Here is a 23,838-nt window from a genome sequence, read left to right on the forward strand (position 1 = left end):
CGTAACTGCAGAATCTATGTGGTGTCTGGAAACCTAATTTTGCCTCTCTTTTGGGAGACATGGATGAGCAGGTAGAGGGGCTGATTTTGGTGCCCAAAGGAAGAAACTGGATTTGTTTCAATAACTGCAGTTCTACAGCTCATCACATCCATGGATGCTTTGTTGAAAGCATTTGTGGATGGATGGATTGCATCAACTATGTGGGGGTTCCTCCTTGTTCCCTACAATAGTCCATCATATGACCTCCCCATTAAAATGACCACGTAAATTCTTAAGTTGTTGAACAGTTTGCATAAAAAGTACTGAAGCAGAACCCATAATGTAGATTGGTTCTTCCTCTCAGTGTTTTCTGAGACTTAAGAGCGTGTCTGCGATGGAGTACTACGGAAAAGCAGCAGATCTAGCCCTCTGACCACAGCACTTTCAGGTAAAGGTCCCATGCATACTTAAATATGAGGACAATGCCAGATATGAGGATAGGGTGGAGAAAGTTTAAAAACTATCACTTAATTAACTTAGAATTGCAGTGCTCAGCACACGAGCCACGTATGGCTATTTGGCCAGTTATGTGTGTCTAATTGGCTCGAACAGTATATTTTCGGAATAATGTGTCTTGTTTGCTATAGAAGTAGCCACTATTGTAGCTACTGTTGCAGAACTGGTTGGCATTAGAAGATACAGAGGCATAGGAAGACATTGAAGGGTGGAGTGGGGGAAGAAAGTGAAAAGAACTATGGGCTGGTAGAGCCAGGGCCAAAAGAAATCTCTCCTTTGGTGGGCTCAGGAGCCTTAGAGCTCCAGATTATTGTTAAAGTTGCTTCACAATTTATAGAGTTGATAGGGAAACATTTTTTTGTAAATAAATCACTGAATGTTTTGCCTGAAGAACATCTTTGAATAGATTGTCAGGAAAGATGCAGGAATACAGCACATCTCTGTCTCAGTGTGCCAGGTACTGACTGGATCAGAAGCCTCAGTAGGCGGGGAGATAGTAAATAAATGTTGGGCGCAAATAAATGTCAGGGGTGGTGCTTGGTCCTGCTAAGAGGTAAGGGGACTGGACTAGATGACCTCCTGAGGTCCCTTCCAGTTCTAGATGTGTATTTCCAATTATACATAAAGGATTGGATTAGAAATTCTGTTGCAAATATTTAACAACTCTTCATGCACTTCTACAGGCAGGCTGTCATTGCTAATGCTCTCAGTAGAGCTAAAAGACCTGGTCCTGATGGTTGAGTTAAAAGGTTTAATATAGCTGTGTTCTGGGAAGCGGGTAGCTAATTTACTCATCTTAATATTGAGAAGGCTGGTTGGAGGAGGTAGCTTATACCCATAATGTTATAAAAGCCTTAGTTTTGAGACAGACTGCTTTTAGCCCGAATTACCAAGAAATTAGTAAGTGTTCAGAATTTCACTTCAAAATTCTTCTGAACCTCTGGACAAATTCAACAAATCTTAAAAACCACAGATATCCTTGAGAGAGTTTCAGTTGACAGTTGTCTGGGGACAGGAGAGGTAGATAAACCAAAAATTAGTTGAAGAATTTTCTCCAAGTTAAAGAATTTCCTTTTTTTCAGTCATTGGTGAACTTCTTTCTCTTCTCTGCTCTTTGTGTTCCTCCCCTCTCCTTTCTTCACTTAAGAGCATGCTACTTCGAATACAGTTGATGATGCAAAGCAGAAATGGGAATTTAGGAGATGTGGCTATAGCCTTTTGCCTTAATTGTGGTCCGGTTTGGCTGATACTTCAGTCGTGTGATATGAGAAGGAAGGGGCCCAGCAGTACTATAGTGGTATACTAGAAATTTTAGAAAATTTTTTTCCATGGTAGGCTGTGTCTATGCTACCGGATAAATTCGAGTTTATAATGCAGGGTTTTATAGATTTGATATTGGGTGTGCTCACTTCCACACAAAGTTGAGTTAGTGCTGCCACACTGAATGGCCAGACATCAACTGTTGCAGTAGTGTGTTGTAAGAACCTATCCCACAGTTCCCTCAGCCCCTCATTCTGTGCCCTGCTGCACCCCTGCTGACAGCAGTGCTCATCCTGCTGCATGATTCCTTGGCCCCCGTAGCTTGGGGGAGCCAGGAAACTGATCAGCGCTGCTGCACCTGACTCACTGGAGCCGGGAGCCAGGGGGAGCAGTGCTAGTCAGTTTCCTGGCTCCCTGCCCCTCATGGGAGCCAGGAAGCTGACCAGTGGTGCTGTGCTGGTCAATTTCGCTGGTCCTATGAATGGTGGGGAGCTGGGAAACTGACTGGAACCAGGAACCAGGTGCAGCAGCACCAGTCAGGTTCCCAGCTCCTGCGAGTGGAGGGGAGCTGGGAGCCAGGTGCAGCAGTGCTACTCAGCCTCTGGAGGCAAATGAATTCAGTTCAAAGACATGGTGCTTCCACACCAGCCTTCATTCAAACTTCACGCTATGCCCAGCTGGTTTCAGTGGTGGTAAGATATAGATAGTAATGTTCCCTAAGTCGAGCTATGGGTATTTACAGTGAAGATGGTCACTTGGTACCATTGCACTAACTGCTTTAAATTTGAATTTATCTGGTATTGTAGCTGTAGCCGTAGATCACACAGTGACGATACCTGTTTATGAATAGTTTTCAAACATGGCATTTGCATTTGCTCAGTTTCACCCATTTACAGACTTCGTGCAGTCTCAAAGTCCCTTTCAGTACTATGATTACTATCAGAGTATTCCTTTCATAAGTTTACTTCTCTGAAGCATTGTTTCTTGCTCATTCTCTTGTCCATTAAGTATTTGTAAACTCAGATTGAAGGTTTTAGTCAGGGTTTGTATCTTGCAATCCTCGAGGCTGAATTGTACATCAGAAGATCAGCTTTTATCTTGTCCCCTTCCCCTTCTCTCCCAAAGAGAGAGAAACCCTTCCGCATATTCACACTTGTATCTAGCCCCACAGCTGACATGAAGAACTTGAAAAGGTGAACAGAATGGAAGACATTTCAGTGAGACTTCATGAACTTGAAGAAAACCTGAAACCGTGTTCAAGTTTGACTTGCCCGTACATGGCATTTTGAAACTGAAAGTGAGGGGACAATGTGCAGTAGAGTATGAACGTGAAAAGTGCGGTAGATCAGATTGCTTGTACTATTTGTTTCATGCTTAATAAAAATGTGTATATTAAAAATAAAGTCCCGTATGTTTAAAAATGTATCTGAAACAGCTACAGAATTTCCAACAGTTTTCCACAGAATCAAGGGACCTTGCCACAGAGTTTAGGTTCCTATTGTTGAAAAGTACAAGGAGACCTTGTCCATCCATCAGGCCTTAGAGCACTAGTTCAGTAGGACACCAGAAGACAGATATAGAAATGCAATACCCACTTTGTTGTACGTGATCTTCAGCGTGAAAATTGTTGCATACTAAAACACAAAGGAAGCCATTGCGAATAAGTTTTAGATGTCTGATTGTTTCCTGCCTGGTCTCCTTGTTCTTCTTCATGATCCTTGAAGCACAATTACCCTGAATTTAAAAACAATCAGAAAAACCCCACCTGAATGCGAGTTACATTTTTAAGTTTTAACCATTTCCCTTGGATCTTTTCAGGAGTGATTCAGGAGACTGAAGATCAGTTTATGTGGCAAGGAATTTTCTTTTGAAAACATCTTTATTTTGAGCATTAGAGTTTTAGAAAGTTTTTTTTATTGTGTATGCCTGCTTGTAAATTATACTTTGAATGTGTGCTCAGAACTGAGGACGGTTTTGTTCTTAAAAATCTAAAGAAATGGTAATAAATTAGGAGTAGTACAAAAATGCAAATAATTCTGAAATACTTGTTATGACTTTAATTTTATAGGAGTTTTGTTTTAGCTGACTCGAGTAACTTAAACTCCAAGATAAGTAAATTATTTCAAGTTCATGGGAATTTTTATTGTTTCCCTGCATTGATAGCACTTTCAGATTGCCCTTTGGGGGCATTTTTGCAAATAAAAAGTATTGCAATAAATTACTTAAACATAGCAGTTAATTTAAAGAATTTAGAACTTTGCTGTATAGGTTTAATTAAAAATAAACATGTAACTGAAAAAGTCTTCAAATGCACAAAACTGCTATTCTGAAAGTTTCCCCCATTCCTCGCTTACTTGCCACTACTCAGGCTCAGGTTTGTGCTTTTTTATTTGTACTTATTGAAATTATAAGGTAAGGCAATATTAGGAATGTAGTTCCATTTTGTGATGCACTTCTGAGGATGGTGTCTGTCATACAAAAGCTCTGAACTTGTTTCTCATAGATGTATAAGAAACACTGAATGTTTTAGTTTACCTTTAAAGCATGTTAACTAAAATGTCAACTGCATGAATTCAGATAATATAACCTTTTTAATAGATTTTTATTTATTTTTCAAGTCTCTTCATTTACTCTTTATCACTCACCAACCTTCTGAATTAAGTGTAACATGAGTATTTTTTTTAGCTTTAAGCTTTGTGTGGGGCAAGTACCAATTTAACTGAAATCTGTTTTTAAACTGATATTTAAAGCTGTTCATCCCCTTTAAGGACTCTGTTCCCCAAGCCCCAACCAAGAGAGATGGCATTCTCTACCCAGAAGAGTTCAAACTGTTTTTATGCAGTCTAGTTTTGGCTTATTCTTTGAATTTATAATTAAATACACTTCAAATATGGAATGGCTGCCTAGAAGAACATAGCAGCAATATTATGATGTGCCATATATGGTTGATTTTAAAATGACACAGTGCTCTTTGCAGTAGAGATTTGAACATTATGGTTCCCTTCTCTCTGTTGATTGGTTTACTTATGGATCCATGTTTGTTCTTTTCCTTAGATATTAGGATTAAAGAAGAGGAGCCTGATCCAGAAGAGTGGCAGCTAAGTGGTGATTCTACACTGAATACCAATGATCTAACACATTTGAGAGTACAGGTGGTAGACGAGGAAGGGGACCAACCACATCAAGAAGGAAAAAGATTACGACGAGTTGCTTGTACCTGTCCCAACTGTAAAGAAGGTGGTGGGAGGTATGGATCTGTTTAGGGCAGTGTAATACTTGTTATGTGGAAAACAAATAATGAAAAAGTAAGAGTCTTGGTTATAAACTTCTTGAACATAGCTATGGGAGATCAACAGGCACTGATCATATGCAGTGAAACATCTACTGCCTTTGTTTGATGTTTACAGCGGGAGGGGTCAGATTCTGCGCTCTAGTGAGTCATGTTTTACTCCATGCTTGAGTTATCCTAATGAAATGAATGGGACTACTCTGGGACTACTCCAACTTGAATAAGGGTGGCAGAACATGGCTCTGAGTAATATGAAAGCGTGTTGAGCTATATATACATATATATGCAGATCTGAGATTGGCTTCCTCCCTTATCTCTGTTTTCAAGTTCTTGATTATGTCCTTTCCTCCATGTATTTTCTGATTAAGTGGAGGCTTCCATGTCTGTGTCTGATAGTGAAGGGAATGATACCAAAATATTAGCCTGATTTATTTATTTATTTATTCTAGTTTGTAAACATTTTCAGTAAAAGGCCTTGTTATGGGAATGAGAAACTGTAGGTGGAGGGAAGAAATTGTCGTGTGTCCCCAACCCCACCCCGCCGCTGTCCATCTGCTCCCCTGGGAAAGGGAATGAGCCCCTCTGCCCTCCACCCTTGTAGTCTGCCCCAGGGCAGGAAATTTTTAGTCTTTCTGCCCCACCTGTGCCCATTGTCCGGGATGGGGGCTGAGTCCTCTTGCTTTCCATTTCGGCTCTGACTTATTACCTCGTCAGTCACTACCACCATCCTTCAGGCAGGCAGTTAAGTCCAGCCAGGTGTTTGGAGGTCCTGCTTCCCCAGGGCTGCCCAGTTCCCTCCCCCTCAGCTCACATGCCTCCAGCATATGCCAGCCCCCTTCTGTGCACCAGGGCTCTCCCTCCTGCCACTACCACTATTGCTTCTTGCAGCTGTTGGAAGGGAGGCTCTAAGGGGGGTGTGGGAGTCAGTGTGAGAGAGAAGAGGGGATTGATGATATTCCATTCCTGGCAGAAAATTGGAAACATGGAGCTGCACACAGCAGCAGCTACGCTGGGGCTGCCAAGGATGCGACGCCAAGGCATGCCTCTTGGCTGCGTTGCATCATATGTTATTTTTGAGCAGTGTCTGTTCTCCCTAGCTCAGAAACTGAAACTATCCGTACATCTTTGACACAGGTGAGCGTAGAAGGCCACCATTTTTCTGTGCAAAGAGGGGTGAAAGTAAATTAAAGTAACTTGAAAGAGGTGTCAGGGCAGGGAGCTGGGTGAGAGTTGCAATAGGGCAGTAAGTGTAAGACATTTAAGTGTGGGATGGAGTGCTGGGGGCTCATGGCAGGGTGCTGGGTTATGGAGGGTACTGAACTCAGGACAAGGGAGTTAGGTAATGGGGGCTGAAAGTAGAGAGGTGGGGAGGCTGAGGCAGGGCATTGGAGGGTATAGAAGTCAGGGTATAGATGTAGGGTGTGTGGGGAACCTTGCAGCCCAGTCGCCCAACAGACAGGACTGGAGGGGGACCACAGCTGCCCAACTGTTTGAGCACTGAAATTGGAGCCTGGATGTGCTGTGGCCATGCAACACAGGGTGCCGGAAACATCCCTGCACTCAGCTGGCCAGTCTATTATCAGTGCCTTGCAGCAGGATGCACTGGTTTTCTTTCACCTCTGGGGAAGAGGGAGACCTGGGCATATAAAATCCATTAAATTCACAAGTATTTACTCGGACTGCTTGTGCAAATTAAGAAAGCATGTCTGCGAACAGCTGTTTAGATACCTAAGTAGCCACCTGCTAAAAGAGTTATACAATCTACTTCTCAGATTGTGGCAATGTGCATGTGAGTATTGGTACAACTTTTACTGTGGCTTTACAAAGCTGGTCTCTACTTGGAAAATTCTGACATTTGCCTGTGGCAAACCAAACAAAAACAAGTATGCATTGTGTAGTAATGGCAGGTGTATTTGATAAACTGTAAAGCTCTGCATCTTTGTTTATTAATGAAGCTGTTGTAAGTAGAACTGTTAGTGACTTTAAAAATCATACATAGAGGTTAAAAGGTCAAATTTCAGCACTCCGCCTCAGAAAGGTTGCTGACCTCTGCTCTGGAAGATGGAATTTGGACTTTGCTCTTGTAAAAACTTAGAAAAATACATTTTTTAAAACTGTTAAATGTTAGGGTTGCAAAGTCAACTGCTCAAAAATTAGACATGCTAGAAGTAAACTTGGCCTCTTATGTGCATGCATTATCGTACGGTATTCAATACATAATCATATAATATCTTTTCCGCAGGACCCTTACCTTATTCAGAGGGTATTAATTGTTAGTGAAGGAGATTATTGTCTGCGAGACCCCTTTTTCAGAAGTTGGAGGGTGTGTCGTTAATGAAACAAGATAGTGAAGGAAGAAGGAAGAGAAAAGATGGTGTCGTGATTAAAACAATTTAATGCCTTAAAATTGAATTTGTCCCTGCCTCTGCTAAGAAGCTGCTACATGTACAGGGCAAGCCTCTTAAACCAGACTTTTCATGAATATCCTCTAATTATCTATACCCAAGTTGAGATGTATGAGGCCTGCTTCTCGGAAGTGCTTAGCACTGAAACTGAACTGCAATTGAAGTCAGTTGGAGCTGTGCTTTGGACACATGAAATAGTCTAAAAATGTCTTTTTAATCTCAAGCTAGGCATCCAAAATCAGGGGATAGTTGACAGTTTTGTCTTTAATTTTCCTGTCTGTACAACAGGGACATTAATATCAATTTACTTGTTTGAAATGCTTAGTTAATACAACAAGAAGTCCTGTGGCACCTTATAGACTAACATATTTTGGAGCATAAGCTTTTGTGGGCAAAGACCCATTTCTTCAGATGCATGGGGGGGCATCCAGAGGGGTATTTAAAGAAGTGGGGTCCCAGTAAAAGGGAGGGCCAGAGCTGACAAGGTCTATTCAGCAAGGTGAAAATGGTCCATTATCAGTAGTGTGCATCAAGAGGAAAAATACAAGTCAGATCAGATGGGGGATGTGGCACATTGTCAATGACTAATGGGGAGATATTAACACCCAGGGCAGACAAGCTGCTTTTGTAAGGGGCTAGCCACTCCCAGTCTGTTTAATCCTTGGTTGATGGAGTCAAATTTGCAAATAAATTGCAGCTCAGAGACTTCTCTCTCCATTTGATTTCTGAAGTTTAGTTAATACAGTGATGGATGTGTATGATGAACAAAGCCCATGAGGAAATATATTATTTAACATGGTGCATAAGCATTTAAAACCTAAGTAAGGTATGGAACCACACCTGGAATGGTAACTATGAAGAAGGCTTCCCCTTCAAGGAATACTGTCCATCCTGTACACTGAATGAGATATGGATCCAGTGGAAAAGATAGAATGTTAATATGTAATTACAAATTGTATATAGTACATATCCTTGTTCATATTAAGGTTGATGCTGGCATTCTCTGTCTTTGTTCCCTGAGGTTCTTAGGTATCTGGTGCCCATCATATGTTGTCCCTATCATATGTCCTGTAGTTTCTCAGTCTTTATTATATTTAATGAGGAACTGTTTATCCATATTTAACAGATGGAGACTGAGCCATAGAGAGAGAGAGAGAGGCCCAGGTTCTCTCTGGTATTTGTGCATCTAATTCCCATTTGATTTCAGATGAATTTCATGAAATCAAATGGGAGTTAAATACCTGTGAGACTGGGGCTACATGACTGGCCATGGGCCACACAAGATGTTTGGCATAGCAGGAACTGATCTCATGTTTTCCACTGTCCAGGCTTCTAACCCCTGGACCATCCTTCCTCTCATGCTTCTAAGTGTTTAACTTTGTAATTTTAATTGTTTTGGGGATTAAGTATTTTTCGATGCAGTTTTATGTATCTTACACAATCTGTCTCCCAAAATGCTTCAGTGTTAAATACAAGATCTATGGCCCCTTTTCGTCTGCAGAGCCGGTGGTTAGCAGCAGCGAGGATCTATGGGCAGTGTTTTGAGTCTGCAGTTTCTCTCTTGGCGTATCTGTCCAATATTGGATTTCCACAGTCGATTGCAGTAACTGCATGTTAGTCTATTTCTGAATTTTTGAGTCTGAGAGTTTTTTCCTTCTAAGATGAAGTTCTTTTGCATGGCTTGCACATATACTATCGAAGGATGATGTGCCCTGTCATCGCAGTCGTCACCAGTTATTTTGATCTGATGATGTAGATTCCCAGGATTTTTAGACTGATATTGAATTTTTTCATGGCATTGTTGCATGTATCCTTGAATCTTAGCTTTGGTCTTCCTCTTGTTCTCAACCTACATGACAGCTCACTGAAGAGGATTTCTTTGGGAAGACGTTCGTCACCCATTCTTCTCACATGACCAAGCCATTGTAGTCTTCTGCTGTTGAGAATCACTGTGAGGCTGGGTATACCAGATCTTGACAGGACATCTTCATTTGAAACTTTATCTTGCCAGGTGGTATTCATAATTCTGCTGAGGTAGCGAAGATGGAAGCTGTTCAGTTTTTTCTCCTGGTTCGAGTAGGTGGTCCGTATCTCAGAACTATATAGCAGGATACTCAATGCACATGCCTGGTAGAGTCGTATCTTTGTTTTTGCTATCAGTTTAGGATTGTTCCATGCCCATTTCATAAGTCTGCCAAAAATAGTAGCTGCCTTCGCAATTCTAATGTTCAGTTCTTTGTCCATGGGTAGGTGGTGGTGACAGTAGATCCAAGGTAACAGAATTGTTGAAACACATCTAGTGGGCTGTTATCCAGAATTACATTGGGTTGCTGGGACATACCTTGAGTGAATACAACAGTTTTTTCTTCATGCTTATGTCAAGGGAAAACAACTTGCAGGCTCTGGACAGAATCCATCAGTGACTGTGGCGTGTCTTCATTATGAGCAATGAAAGCTGTATCATCTGCTAAGAGGAGTTCCTTAACGAGGACTTTCTTGACCTTAGTTTTGGCCTTGAATCTTGCCAGGTTGTAGAGAGAGCCATCTGATCTTGGGTGGAGAAATACATTGCTGTGTGAGTTTTGAAATGCGCAATTTAGTAGAAATGAGAAGGATATGCTGAAGAGGGTTGGGGCAAGAACTCACCCTTGTTTGACTTTAGTGTTCATTGCAGATGGTTTCGATGTAGATTCATCATATTGCACCGTGGCTTTCATGTTTTCGTGAAAGGATGTAATGAGCTTGAGTAGGGTCGGTGGGCAGCCAACCTTGGTTAATACTCTCCATGAGTCCTAATCTACTAACTGTGTCAAAGGCCTTTTTTAAGTCCACAAATGCTATGAATAATGGCTTTCCTTGTTCTCTGCATTTTTCTTGTTGCTGTTGAAGTGAAAAAATCATGTCCATTGTTGACCTGCCAGCCCTGAAGCCATATCATGTTTCTGGATAGACTCATTTTGCAAGTTTTTGCAGGTGTTTGGGAATGATGTGGGCAAATGCTTGACCTGTGATGCTCAGTAACGAGATGCCTCTGTAGTTGTTGCAGTCACCCTTGTGGCCTTTGTTTTTATAGCAAGTGATGTTTGCATCCTTCATGTCACGTGGGACATCATCTGCTCTCCAACATTTAGGAGCAAATCATAGAGGAAGGGGAAGAGCACAGCCTTGTTTGCCTTCAGGACTTCAGCTGGGACTCTGTCATTTCCTGGTGTTTTCCATTGGAGAAAGCATCAAGAGCTTGAGAAAGTTCCTTCTTCGTAGGCTGTGCATCTAGCTCAGACATTTCTGGAAGAGTTGGGATGAGGTTGTCAAGTTCAGGTTGTATTGTACGCTTGTGGGAATAAAGACTTGAGTAGCGTTTCGCCTGTCTGAACATCTGCAGCTTTTTGTCTGTGATCACCTGTCCATTTAAATGTTTGACAGGGGCGACTTTAGTAATGTTTGGTCCAAGTGCTTTCTTCAGTCCATCATACGTGGTTTTCAGGTCGCCCAAATCAGTTGTCTTTTGAATATTAGAACGTAGATCGGCCCAGTACTTGTTTGCACACTTTCTGGGTTCTGAAGAACAGGTCTTGCTTGTTGAAGTTCATCTCCTGTGCTTTGAAATGGGTTCTTTATGTTGTTGAGAAGTGCTTTGTGTTTTTCTTCAAGAAGAGACCTAAGAATGTCAGCATTTTCATTGATCAGGTCTTTGTTAGAGAACTTACATGTTCCAAAGGCAGATTTGGCACATTCATATATTGAATATGTCAGCATGGACCATGTTTCATCAATGGTTTGTTGGTCAGGTTTGTGTTCCACTTTGTGAGTGAGATCATCTACGAAGACAGCATTTCAGCGCATCTCTGGTATTGAGGGTATTGATTTTTGGCTTATTGCATTCCTTTGTCATATTGAGTTTCTTTGGGATGATTTTCACTCTGCTGATGATCAAGGAGTGATCAGTGTCACAGTCTGCAATGTGACATTTACATGTAAATTCAACAGCGTTGAGCTGTTTCCTGTGTACCCGTACAAAGTCAAGTTGATGTCAATGACCTGGTCTGGGGTGACACCGTTAAACCTTGTGACATTCTTTCAAATTAAAGAAAGCATTGGTGATGCAGAGCTGATTCTGAGAGCTGAATTTGAGAAACCTTTGATCATTTTCCCATTACTGTGATGACCGAGGCAGATGGGCCAGAACTGATGCTCCCATCCAGTTCTTGCATTGAAGTCGCCGAGGATATACAGTTGTTAGCCAGTTGGAAGGGAGTCAGCAACTTTCTGAAGGTTAAAATAAAAGTGTTCCTTGTCTTTGGCGCGTGATGCCAACGTGGGTTCTTATGCACTGATGATGATGACGTATACTGACTTGGTGCAGAGCTTCAAGGTTATAATGCGTTCCGATTCAGCTGCAGTCATATTGATAAATTACAGCAGAGGCGGTTCCTCTGAACTCAAGCCCTTCCACTTTCCAGAAGAAAGTGTAGTTGGTTTCTTTAACTGACCCAGCATCTTCCAGCCTGGATTCCTGGAGAGCAGCAATGTTGACATTCCATTTGTGTAGCTGTTGATCTATGGCTGCTGTTTTGTGTATCGAGTCAGTGTTCGTAAGGTCATGGGTCGATTCAAGTCCTGGACACATGGTCTGCACATTCCAGCTATGGAGCCGGAGGCAAGTTGATGAGAGGGTATACCGCGAATCGCAGTGCGGATTCCGCGCAGAGAGGTCTACCGTTGATATGGTCTTCTCTCTAAGGCAGCTGCAGGAGAAGTGCAGGGAGCAGAGAAAGCCACTCCACATAGCCTTCATCGACTTGACCAAGGCTTTTGACTTGGTCAGCAGGGATGGTCTGTTCAAACTGCTCCACAAGATAGGCTGTCCTCCACGGTTACTGAAGATGATCCAGTCGTTCCACGAAAACATGAGAGGAACCATCCAATATGACGGCGTATTATCAGATGCTTTCAGAATCAGGAGCGGCGTCAAACAAGGATGTGTGCTTGCTCTGACATTGTTCGGGATCTTCTTCGCACTCCTCCTGAAGCATGCCTTTGGATCTTCAACAGAGGGCATCTTGCTGCACACAAGATCTGATGGGAAACTGTTTAACCTTGCAAGGCTGAAAGCTAAGTCTAAGGTGCGAGAAGTCCTCATCAGAGACATGCTGTTCGCAGACGATGCTGCTGTAGTGTCTCACACAGAAGACCAGCTTCAAAAACTGCTGGATCGGTTCTCCAAAGCGTGCAAGGACTTTGGGCTTACCATCAGCCTAACGAAGACGAACGTACTCGGTCAGGATGTTGCTGAATCCCCATCAATCAGCACTGATAACTATACGTTAGAGGTTGTCCACGAGTTCGTTTACCTCGGGTCCACCATCACTGACGTGCTGTCGTTGGACACTGAGCTAAATAGGAGGATCGGAAAAGCGTCCACAACTCTGTCCAGACTCAGCAAGAGAGTGTGGAATAACAACAAGCTGTACACTCACACCAAAATGCAAGTCTACAGAGCCTGCATCCTCAGCACCCTCCTTTATGGCAGCGAGACTTGGACCCTGTATGCCCGCCAGGAAAAGAGGCTGAACGTCTTCCACTTGCGCTGCCTCAGGCGCATCCTTGGAATATTATGGAAGGACAGAGTGACCAACACTGCCGTCCTCGAGCAAGCTGGAATCCCAACCATGCACACCCTCCTCAGGCAGCGTCAACTCCGCTGGCTTGGCCACGTCCACAGGATGAATGATGGAAGGATTCCAAAAGACATCCTGTATGGTGAGCTAGCCTCTGGCAAAAGACCTCCTGGACGCCCCCAGTTGCGTTACAAAGATGTCTGCAAGAGAGACCTCAGAGAGGTAGACATCGAGCTGGACAACTGGGAAGATCTAGCAGACGACCGCAGCAGATGGAGGCAGGGGTTACACAAGGGCCTTCAGAAGGGCAAGTTGAAGATCAGACAGCTAGCAGAGGAGAAGCGAGCGCACAGAAAGCACAATAAGGACTTGCCAGACACCCACTACATCTGCAAGAGATGCAGCAAGGTCTGTCACTCTCGTGTGGGTCTTTATAGTCACAACAGACGCTGTAAATGAAGTCCTCAATTGAAACTTTAAAGGGCACGATCCATAGTCTATGCAGAGTGAAGGATGCCTACCTACTTTTGGTGAGTATGTCGTTTACATCCACTTCTTGATTTTTGGTCTATCCCCGTGCACCCAGTGAGGAAAGCAGATGTGTTGGGTCAGCACCTTATTGAGAGGGAGTTGCCCAGCTTGAGGTGTGTGGTAGCTGATCAGTGGAGTGCGATGACTCCTCCCACCAACGAAAGTGACCTGTAGCAGTGTCCTCTTCTCCAGTTGAGGAGGGCTTGTAACCCATAACTGCCACTTCCGGTATTGTTTCCATGCCATCAGCAAGGATGGAGTGTTTCTCCATTTGGCACCTTCTTACATGCTGCATTGCCTGGGGTAATGTATGGAGCAAGTGCATTGCCCAAGCAGTACTCTCCCCCTCTCGGGCTCCCCAGCTGAACACAAAGGAAAGAAAGAAGTCAGTACGTTTGGAACTGAGGTGTCTGCAAGGAGATGCTGCTGGAAAGCAGGTTTGATGAATTTTCCCTGCTAACCACCTGAGGGTCTCCACTCCGGATTTTCTGTCTGGGTTTACTCCCGTAGCCTTTGGATACCCCAAACCTACCCACAAGGCAGTGAGGAATTTTCTGACAGGGTTGGCTTTCCTGGAGTGAAATAAGGAGTCATGCTCCCTTGGATGCTGGTGACCAAAGCATCGTTTATACTCAATTTTGATTAACCAAAATAATCCAGGGACCCAAGTATCCCAGACCCTCATCTGATGCAGAATGAGGGAGCAGAAGATGCTCAATCCAACTGCCTGCAGTAATGTTCAGGGGTCCACGCTGCCCACCCAGTGCCTGTGGGCGCTGCTGCTGCTTCTTCCCCTGCTTGGGCCTCGCGGAGGACCATGTGAGCAAGAAGTAGTAACACATGGCAAATACACAAGATACGGAGATAAAATACAACATAATGCTGAAAGGTGGTATAAAGATTAATGTATCAAACTGTTGGATTATAAGATCAATAAATAGCGTGGAGGACACAAGCAAGGGACAAACGTTTTCTGATTATATAAAATGAGGATGATGACTGTATGACAAGAGCATTCAAAGAATTCTTCCACTTGCCACAACAGTACTTTAGGAGTGAGGGAGAGAAAAGAGAACACATACAAAAGGCAAGTACTAGATACTCAGCAGACCAGCACTTAGGGGAGAAAAGAAAGACTGGAGAAAGTGCAGCATAAGGGGTTTCAAAACAGACTGTCTTGAACTAGATACTGAAATGAAGGTGGAATCCATGGAGTTGAGGATTGGGGGATTGTGTTCACATTAAAAGATGAGGAGGAGTAGATTCGGTCTCTTTCATGGAGACAGGTTACTCTCAGCTGGTGATGGGCCAGTTTGTTGCAGGCAGCTTAAGTTACTCACACTGGGCAACTGATTTCCATCCATGTGCCGAATTTGGACTATTTTTTTAAAATTAGGTTTCTAAATCCCCTTGGAAGCAGCTGAGCATTCAACACTGTTGAAAGTTGGTCTGTTTGTTTGGGTGACTTAATATGGATTTGGACGCCTGTCTTCTGATGCTTTTTTAACAATCTTGACTAGAGAGGCAGGAGAAAGTAGTGACCTCAGGTTATGTCTTCATGGTAAAATCACCCCACAGCAGCAAGTCTCTGAGTCTGGTTTAACTGAGTCAGCCTTATAGGATTTCATGCTGCGCAGGTAAAAATAGGAGTGTAGATGTTTGGACTTGGGCTGGAACCCAGGGTGTGCAACACTGCACAGATGGTGGTGAAGTCCTGAGCCTGGACTGCAGTTTGAACCCAAACATCTTCACTGCTATTTTTAATCCCTCGGTGTGAACCTAAGTCAGCCGACCCAAATCCTTAGGCTTGCTACTGATGTAGATGTATTCTAGTAGCCAAAGTTGAACGTAAAATGAGGGGCAACTGGAAGGACTCTGAGATTTGAAGTAGAAGAGAGCTCTTCCTGGTGGCCTCTTGTGAACGAGGCAGGGAATGTTAATCTCGTCCCAAGGCAACTTGAGCACAGCTGAGCCAATGGGAGTGGAGTGACTTTTTTTGAACTGAGAACAATTGCAGTTTAAGGGGTCTTTTGTCTGCTGGAGAGGCAGAGGGAGGATGGAAGGAGAAAGATGTCTCCCACACAACTAAAATGAATCCCATAAATATCTTGGCCCTCTCAAAGTCAGCCATAGAGATGTAAGTAAAAGGGAAATGTGTAGTTAGATGCAATCAGATTATGGTTATTTTGATTTTGGTTGGACTGGCTATCTGTTTTCTTGTTGCCTTGTTTTGTTGCTCTTTGGTGTGGGTGTGGGCGGGGGGTTTGCTTTGACTTGACTTGATGTTTTCCCCCTGAAACTGTTAAGCTGAATCCCAGAGAAATATTTGCTCTGTGTGCAACTCCATGATCTATTTTCTCTTGTTTTGTGAATAAACTACTGTTTTTAAATAATTGACTTGATACCTGTGTGCTCACCAGGGTCTGTGTATGTATATGCCTTGGGCTAGAAGGCTAGCTAGTAAATTAGTCTTTTGTTCTAAGCTCTCTCCAGAGGGAGTATTAAGAGCTCAGGAATACCCCCGTGGGAAGAACAAGAAGTCTTGTAGCACCTTATAGACTAACAGATATTTGGGAGCATAAGCTTTTGTGGGTGAAGACCCGCTTCATCAGATGCATAAGTAGGGGGTGGTGGTTTCAGAGGGGTATTTAAAGAGTGGGGTCCCAGTAGGAGGGAGGGCCAGAGCTGACAAGGTCTATTCAGCAAGGTGGAAATGGCCCAGTATCAATAGTGCTTATCAAAAGAGGAAAAAACAAGTCAGATCAGACAGGGGGATGTGAGCCTTTGTCAGAGTCTAATGGGGAGCTATTAGCACCCAGAGCAGAGAAACTGCCTTTGTAAGATGCGAGCCACTCCCAGTCTCTGTTTAATCCATGGACTAAACAGACTAAACTAAACATGGATTAAACAGAGACTGGGAGTGGCTCGCATCTTACAAAGGCAGTTTCTCTGCTCTGGGTGCTATCATCTCCCGATTACACTCTGACAAAGGCTCACATCCCCCTGTCTGATCTGACTTGTTTTTTCCTCTTTTGATAAGCACTATTGATACTGGGCCATTTCCACCTTGCTGAATAGACCTTGTCAGCTCTGGCCCTCCCTCTTACTGGGACCCCACTCTTTAAATACCCCTCTGAAACCCCTCCCCCTCCATGCATCTGATGAAGCGGGTCTTTGTCCATGAAAGTTTATGTCCAAAATATCTGTTAGTCTATAAGGTGCCACAAGACTTCTTGTTGTTCTCAAAGCTACAGACTAACATGGCTACCTCTCTGATACTTGCCCCCATGGGAAGATATTCCCAGGTTTGTCTTCCTGGGTTAAGGGGGTTTTGTTTTACCTGGGTGCTGGCAGCATACTCTCCAGGATCCAGGGGCTCTGTAGCTTTGAAGTTTTAAGGTAAACCCTGCATAGAGGCAAGGTGTGTTAAATTTTTTTTGTGGGTGCCCACTTTATGCACTCAGAGTGCCAGAGTGGAGACAGAGCCCTGACATGGCCAAAAAAAGGACATTTCCTTGGGGATGTTTACTTGAAAAATGAAATGAAGATGTATACGTGGTCAAAAGTCGTGGTGATGAGTCAGTGCTATTCAAAGAGAGATACCACTGGGTATCATCAGCATAAAAATAGTAAGTTGGTCTAATAGGGGCAAAGTATAAAAGAAGGAACAGTCCTCATGGATTTGTCAGGAACAAATCATGTCAAATCAACCTGATAGCTTTTTTTGGTAGGATAACAAGCCTTCTGGATAAAGGGGAAGCTGAGGACGTGGTATACCCAGACTTTAATAAAGCATTTGATACAGTATCGAATTACCTTCTTATCAGTAAACTAAGGAAATGCAACCTGTCAGGTGGGGGCATAGCTGGTTGGATAACCTTTCACAGAGAGTTGTTATTAATGGTTCACAGTCAGGCTGGAAGGGAATAACAAGTAGGGTTAAGCAGGGGATCAGGGCCAGTTCTGTTCAATATACTCATCAGTGATTTAGATAATGACAGAGAGAGAATTTTACCAAGTTTGCAGAGGATACAAAGTTGGAAGGGGTTGCAAGTGCTGTGGAAGATAGATTCAGAATTCAAAATGACCTGGAGAAACGGTCTGAGGCAAATAGAATGAAGTTCAGTAAGGACAAATGCAAAGTACTGCACTTAGGGAGGAATGATGAGAAGTGACTCCCTGAGATGGAGTACTGCAGAAAGGGATTTACGGGTCATAGTGGACCACAAGCTGAGTATGAGTCAACAGTGTGACACTGTTTTTTTTTTTTTTTTTTTTTTTTTTTTGGTTAAAGGCAAACTTGATTCTGGAATGCAATGATAGGAGTGAAGAGAACTAGTTCTTCTGCTCTATCCTGCACTGATTAGGCCTCAGTTGGACTACTCTGTCCAGGCCTGGGTCCCACATATTGGGGGAAAAATGTGGAGAAATTGGGGGGGGGGGGTCCACAGAAGAGCAACTGAAATGATTAAAGGTCTAGAAAATAAGACTTATGAGAGAAGATTGCATGAAATGGGTTTGTTTAGTTTGGAAATGAGAAGGCCAAGAGGGGACATGATAGCCGCTTTCAAGTGCCTAAAAGGTTTTATAAGGAAGAGGAAGAAAAATTACTCTCCTTGGCCTCTGAAAGTAGGAGAAGAAGCAATGATCTTAAATTGCAGCAAAGAAGTTATAGATTGGACATTAGGAAAATGTCATGTCAGCATGGTTAGCTACTGGAATAAATTGCCTAGAGTGGTTGTAGAATCTCCATCATTGGAGATATTTAAGAACAGGTTAGATAAATATCTAATAGGGATGATATAGATGGTGCTTGGTCCTGCCGTGAGGATGAGGGATGGGGTTTGATGACCTCTTGAGGTCCCTTCCAGTGCTAGTATTCTATGATTCTAAGGCAGAGAACTGAGCTTCATATGATGCTGAAAGAATTAAAGGTGCTACCACCAAAAGTGGAAGCGGGGATAGGGAATTAAATAGGACCATATGGCTATGGAATTGATTCAGGAACACAGTAATGCCGTTTTCCCTTTGACTGAATTGCTGTAATGCATCACATTATGAGTCCTCTATATTCTGTAGTTTTTGCAACTGTGGGATTTATGTAGTAAATTAGTCTTTAAGGTGCTTGTTTTTAGGTGTTTGATTCATTTATCTTAGCTGGCTTTATCTGACAGTTTGTGTCAACATCAACTACTACACTGCTGCTCATTTTAGTAGAAGCATTCTTCTAATTGCTTCATAATCTGAAATTGCATTCCATGGTTCCTTAAGGTGCCAAAAGCCCTATCTGTCTACTTCGCAGATGCCAAAATCTCCAGCTTCCTTTTTCACAACTTAAACAGTGCTGCTGTTCTTTGCAAATACACAAGTCTGTGCAATATTAAAATCTGGAAAATGGGGGGTTTATAAATGAAATGTACTTCCTGCTATCTATTTTGATATTGGAATACTATAATGGTGTTTTATTTTTAAATTTCATATTACACTTTTTCATTTCAATAAAGTGTCTCCTGAATTTCCAGTCATACAGCATCAAAGTGCTGCAGAATTTAAGTCCCACTTCCTGTGGAGTACACAATGCGTTTGTTATATGTGAAGTTGCTATGAAAACCACTCAGATTAATATACAGAATTACTAAATCTTGAAAAAATATATATTGTTTATGGGAAATAACTTATTTGCTGACTAATTTTTGGTTTTTTGTTTTGTTTTTTTGAACAGAGGCTCCAATTTGGGAAAAAAGAAACAACACATCTGTCACATCCCAGGTTGTGGGAAAGTATATGGGAAGACTTCACATTTGAGAGCTCATCTCCGCTGGCATTCTGGAGAGCGCCCATTTGTTTGTACTTGGATGTTCTGTGGTAAAAGATTCACTCGCAGTGATGAGTTACAGCGACACAGAAGAACACACACAGGTTATCAATATTTCATTTTGGTAGATTTGATTAGAGGAATGTGAAGGATAAAAATGTCTTAAATATGCCATTTTTTTTGGCCTTTGTTTCCTCTTCCACTGGCCTCATGGAAGTTGTGCTGGTAAATATGAGAGCGAAGTTGGTGTGTAATGTGCTTCTCTTGTAATAATATGAGGTGTTCCTCTCCCCATATTCAGTACCAGATATTTAAAATTGAAACATGTTGTTTCTAATTTAAAAAACAACTTGTCTTCTAAAGTATTTTAAGGCATCATGAAGTGATAGAGGCTTCAGAACTCTTAAAGCTTAAAGGGACATTTGACAGTAATTTTTGTGTGTAATTAACGCACCCCATTAGCCATATGGATCCATCTCAAGCACAGATCTGGGGAAACTCATCTGCACTCAGTTCTTAATACTCCACAGGAGATTACAGCATCAAGAAAATGGAAGAGGCAGCAGATGAATCCAGGCATGTTGGATGATGCCAAAAAAACCTTTGTGATCTCAGAAAGGGAACAGAAAAACACTTCAAGATTTTTAAGTGTGGAGGGGAGAAGGATGTTCATGTGTTGAAAGAGAGTCATGTCCTCTTTTTTTTTTTAAAAGAAAAAAAAAAAGCGAGTCAAATGTGTCCCAGTAGTGCTTTCTCATCAATATTAAGGATAATGGAAATCGTAGCTTTTCAGGACTCACAGGTTAAATTTTTTTCCTGATCTATGGATATATAATTTATTGTTCAAAAAAATAATTTCTCTTTTGTTATCTTTTGTGACAGGGGAAAAGAAGTTTGTCTGTCCGGAATGTTCAAAACGCTTTATGAGGAGTGATCACCTTGCCAAACACATTAAAACACATCAGAATAAAAAAGGTATTCACTCTAGCAGTACAGTGTTGGCATCAGTAGAAGCAACACCTGATGATACTTTGATTACTGCAGGCGGAACAACACTTATCCTTGCAAATATTCAACAAGGGTCTGTGTCGGGAATTGGAACTGTTAATACATCAGGCACCAGCAATCAAGATATTCTTACCAACACTGAAATCCCTTTACAGCTTGTCACAGTTTCTGGAAATGAGACAATGGAGTAAATATTACACAAAATACCTATTAATTGTGGTTATTTTTATACAGTAGTGAAAAAATATTGTTCCTGAGTTCTTAGATATCTTTTTATTGATGTGCAAAAATTTTTGGATTGACAGTAACTTGGTTATACATGACACTGAAATGCCTTACTTTGTATGATATTCCATAGTATATTAAAATGGTAAAATTGCATGGGTTTTGTAGGTACTTTTGGAATCTAGAAGAGATGAAATTTTACCAAGTTATATTAAAAAAAAAAAATGAATTTAACGATGGGAATGGTAGTCTAACCAAATGCATCAATCCTGTGTGGTTTAGTGTAAAAAATGAGAACATGTTGGTATTTATCTATTGTAAGATAAAAAAGAAGTTGATGGGTAAAAAGAAATCATGTTATGATAAAAGAAATTTTGTAATTTTCTTGATGACTGGAATTTTTATTATGCATAACTGACAAATCAAGTTTCCAAGCAAATGTTACATAGTGTAGGCTTTACTTAGCTCATCAGCTTGTCATTTTGAAGCTAATTATTTTAATTAGGTTAACTATGTACAATATTTTAAGCATTACTCTTGTAAGATTTTGAAAACTACATTTTAACATGGAACTCTAGGGATAGTCACCTTTTAAATCCTATTGAAAAGCCATGTTTAAGATTTAATTTGCCAAAATGATGTCTTGTTAATATTCTTTCAATAACCAAGTTGGGCAATATAACCAATGTTTAAAAAATGTTTAAAATGTTTGAAAAGTGTATAGGTTGAGGCATTTGGGTGGTAAGACAAATGTTATTGTGAAAGATATCCCTTTTCTTGAACATTGGAGGACCAAAAAATTAGGTGTATTGCATCTTAGCAGTGATTTTTATCAAATCTTGTTTCCAAAAACATCCGTCTGCCAGGGCCTTAAAAGCCATCATGTAATTTACCAGTAAAAATATAACATATGCAAATATAACAGAAAATCACTTCCATAGTGACAATACTCCCACCATATGGATATTAGTCATAGTGAACTAGGGGTTTTACAAGATTTTTTTTTTTGTTTGTTTAGCTTTTGGTTAGTCAACCTGCATTTAAATATCAACCATCTTTCCTTTTTCACTTACTCCCCTAAATTGTATGTATCCAGTACATTTAACTGATAAACCTATATGTTTTTTATTATGCTGAATTTTCTTTTTATTTTTAATTACTGTTTATATTTTCAATTATAGAAAAATGTACAAAATAAAGTTACATAGCCAGTCTGTAAGTTCTATACCATTTTTCAGAAATGTACAACAATAATTACAGCAGTTCACCTATTTACAAACCTTTGGAAATCTGTTCATTATTCTTAAAACCACCTCAACTTTAAAGGCTACCTTATTGTACGTTTAAAGTGTATTATAACAGTGTGGTAGTTAATAAAACACTATTTTTTTTTTCTTTTGACTTGGTGTTTACTGAATTCCTTTGTACTATATACTAGCACATTTTAATCCAGTTTTTCTTAAACAAATTTCATAATTGAATTGACCTTTCTATGATATAGCTGACCTTTTGAAATTCCTGATGTGCAGTGGAAAGAGGATGTGGCAGTGGTCTTGATGTAGGGCAGGAGGAATTTCAATGGAATACTGAGTTTTGGTTCTGGGTAACAGAAGATTTCAGCTGCGCTAAGGAGGTAGAGAGCTCATAGGACTATGTTGTGTGATTTGGTGGCAGGACGTGCAAGAAGATCTATCTCAATCAGCAGTGCATGACTAGACAGGAGAGTTGAGGTGCTAAGATAAATTACAGCTGTGTTCCACAGGATGTAAATAGGTGTTCTGTGAAAAAAATTTGATGCTAGTGATATTTTTCCTTCTAAAATACTAAATGTGAAATTGTGTGTGCCAAAAATACTAAAGTATTTGAGTAGTATTCATTAATATGTATAACACATTCAATTATAGCATAGTTATGCAACTTGTGCCGAAACAATCAGTCCATTCGGATTTTCAGCATGAGTTGTGTTTTGAGAAATCACGTGATACTGCACGTGCTCCAACTCTCCAGTATTGTTCCTAATATTAAGTGGATATGTGATTGAAAGATGCAAAAACACTCTTTTCATGAAAAAACTGTCAGATGTTCTTTTATTTTCCAGAAGTTGTCTGTAAAAATAACAAAATTATAAAAGCACAAAATTTAAAAATATTTTTCAGTACCTCATTTGTTTTGCATTTTTTTAATGAAAATGTTTTTTAAGCTTTAAAGGACAAACTTTTTTGCGGGGGGGACGACAAATATTGTCCTTTCTATTTTCGTACAAAAGAACGACACTAACCATCCTATTTTTGGCTGTTATATTGATGGAGGGTTTTTTTTTGCTGGGGGGGGTGGTAGGGCTTAATTTTTAATTTTTATACTAAATTATAGGGTTGCTAACCTTCCTTCTGTCAGAAGGACATTAGTTCATTCAACTGATTTTTCTCCTGTTGTTGTTTGTTCTTTGTAAAATAAGACCTCTTAAAAACTAACTCTTCTATAACAACTTTGATGCATTAGGTGCGGCTTTTTTTTTTTTTGTATGAAACACTCAGTGGCACCCCCCACCACCAGTGGGTATGTGTTCCGTCAATATATTCTAAGCCCAAAAGTGTTTCATGTCCTAATTAGGGTGGGTAATGCTGAATTAGAGATTCTGATCTCAGAGTCATGGAAGTGAGAGTGTAGAAGGAGAAAAAGGATAGAAGCGTGAGACTCAGAGTAGGAGATGAGAGACTGTGGAGACTGGAAAAGGTGGTGGAGACAGTATTTTTGAGTCCAGGAAGCCAACAGAGGTGTGAAGTTTAGCAGGAGAGAAAACTGTGGTGTCAAAAGTAGCATGACCATGAAGAGTCCCTGGATTTGGCTAGAAGCAGATCATTTGTGACTTTTTAAGGTAGTTTTGGTGGTGTCGATTTGGGCAAAAGTCAAAGTGCTGTGAGTGACACTGAAAAATGTACTTTAAAATGACATTTTGGATAACTTTGTAACTTGTGCATCGAATCTGTTTCAGTTTAAAAGTAAAAAATGTTGTCTGCCAGGCCTGTAAAGTCAACCTGTAATTTAGTTGTTGTTCTGGTTTCTTTCTATTTTTTTTTTTACTTCAACAGCATTAAAGATTCTGCATTTGGGGCTTAATATTAATTGGTTTTTGGTACTTGAGTTAGAATAAAATCCAGTTCTCTTCCCTAGTGGTATTGGGTTTGTAACAAA

General features: G+C 41.1%; 1 protein-coding gene across 1 annotated transcript in view; it reads left to right on the forward strand.

The window, feature by feature from the left end:
- Positions 1-22,794, forward strand: part of SP3 (Sp3 transcription factor) — a 44,759-nt gene extending 21,965 nt beyond the window's left edge. Inside the window, exons 5-7 of the mRNA XM_075001274.1 lie at positions 4,810-5,002; positions 19,321-19,517; positions 20,296-22,794. Coding sequence (XP_074857375.1) covers positions 4,810-5,002; positions 19,321-19,517; positions 20,296-20,612 — 707 coding nt within the window. The 3' untranslated portion in view covers positions 20,613-22,794. The remainder of the gene's footprint in view (positions 1-4,809; positions 5,003-19,320; positions 19,518-20,295) is intronic.
- Positions 22,795-23,838: the final 1,044 nt, after the last annotated feature.

Source organism: Carettochelys insculpta, chromosome 8, assembly GCF_033958435.1.
Source record: "Carettochelys insculpta isolate YL-2023 chromosome 8, ASM3395843v1, whole genome shotgun sequence".
Classification (NCBI taxonomy): Eukaryota; Metazoa; Chordata; order Testudines; family Carettochelyidae; genus Carettochelys; species Carettochelys insculpta.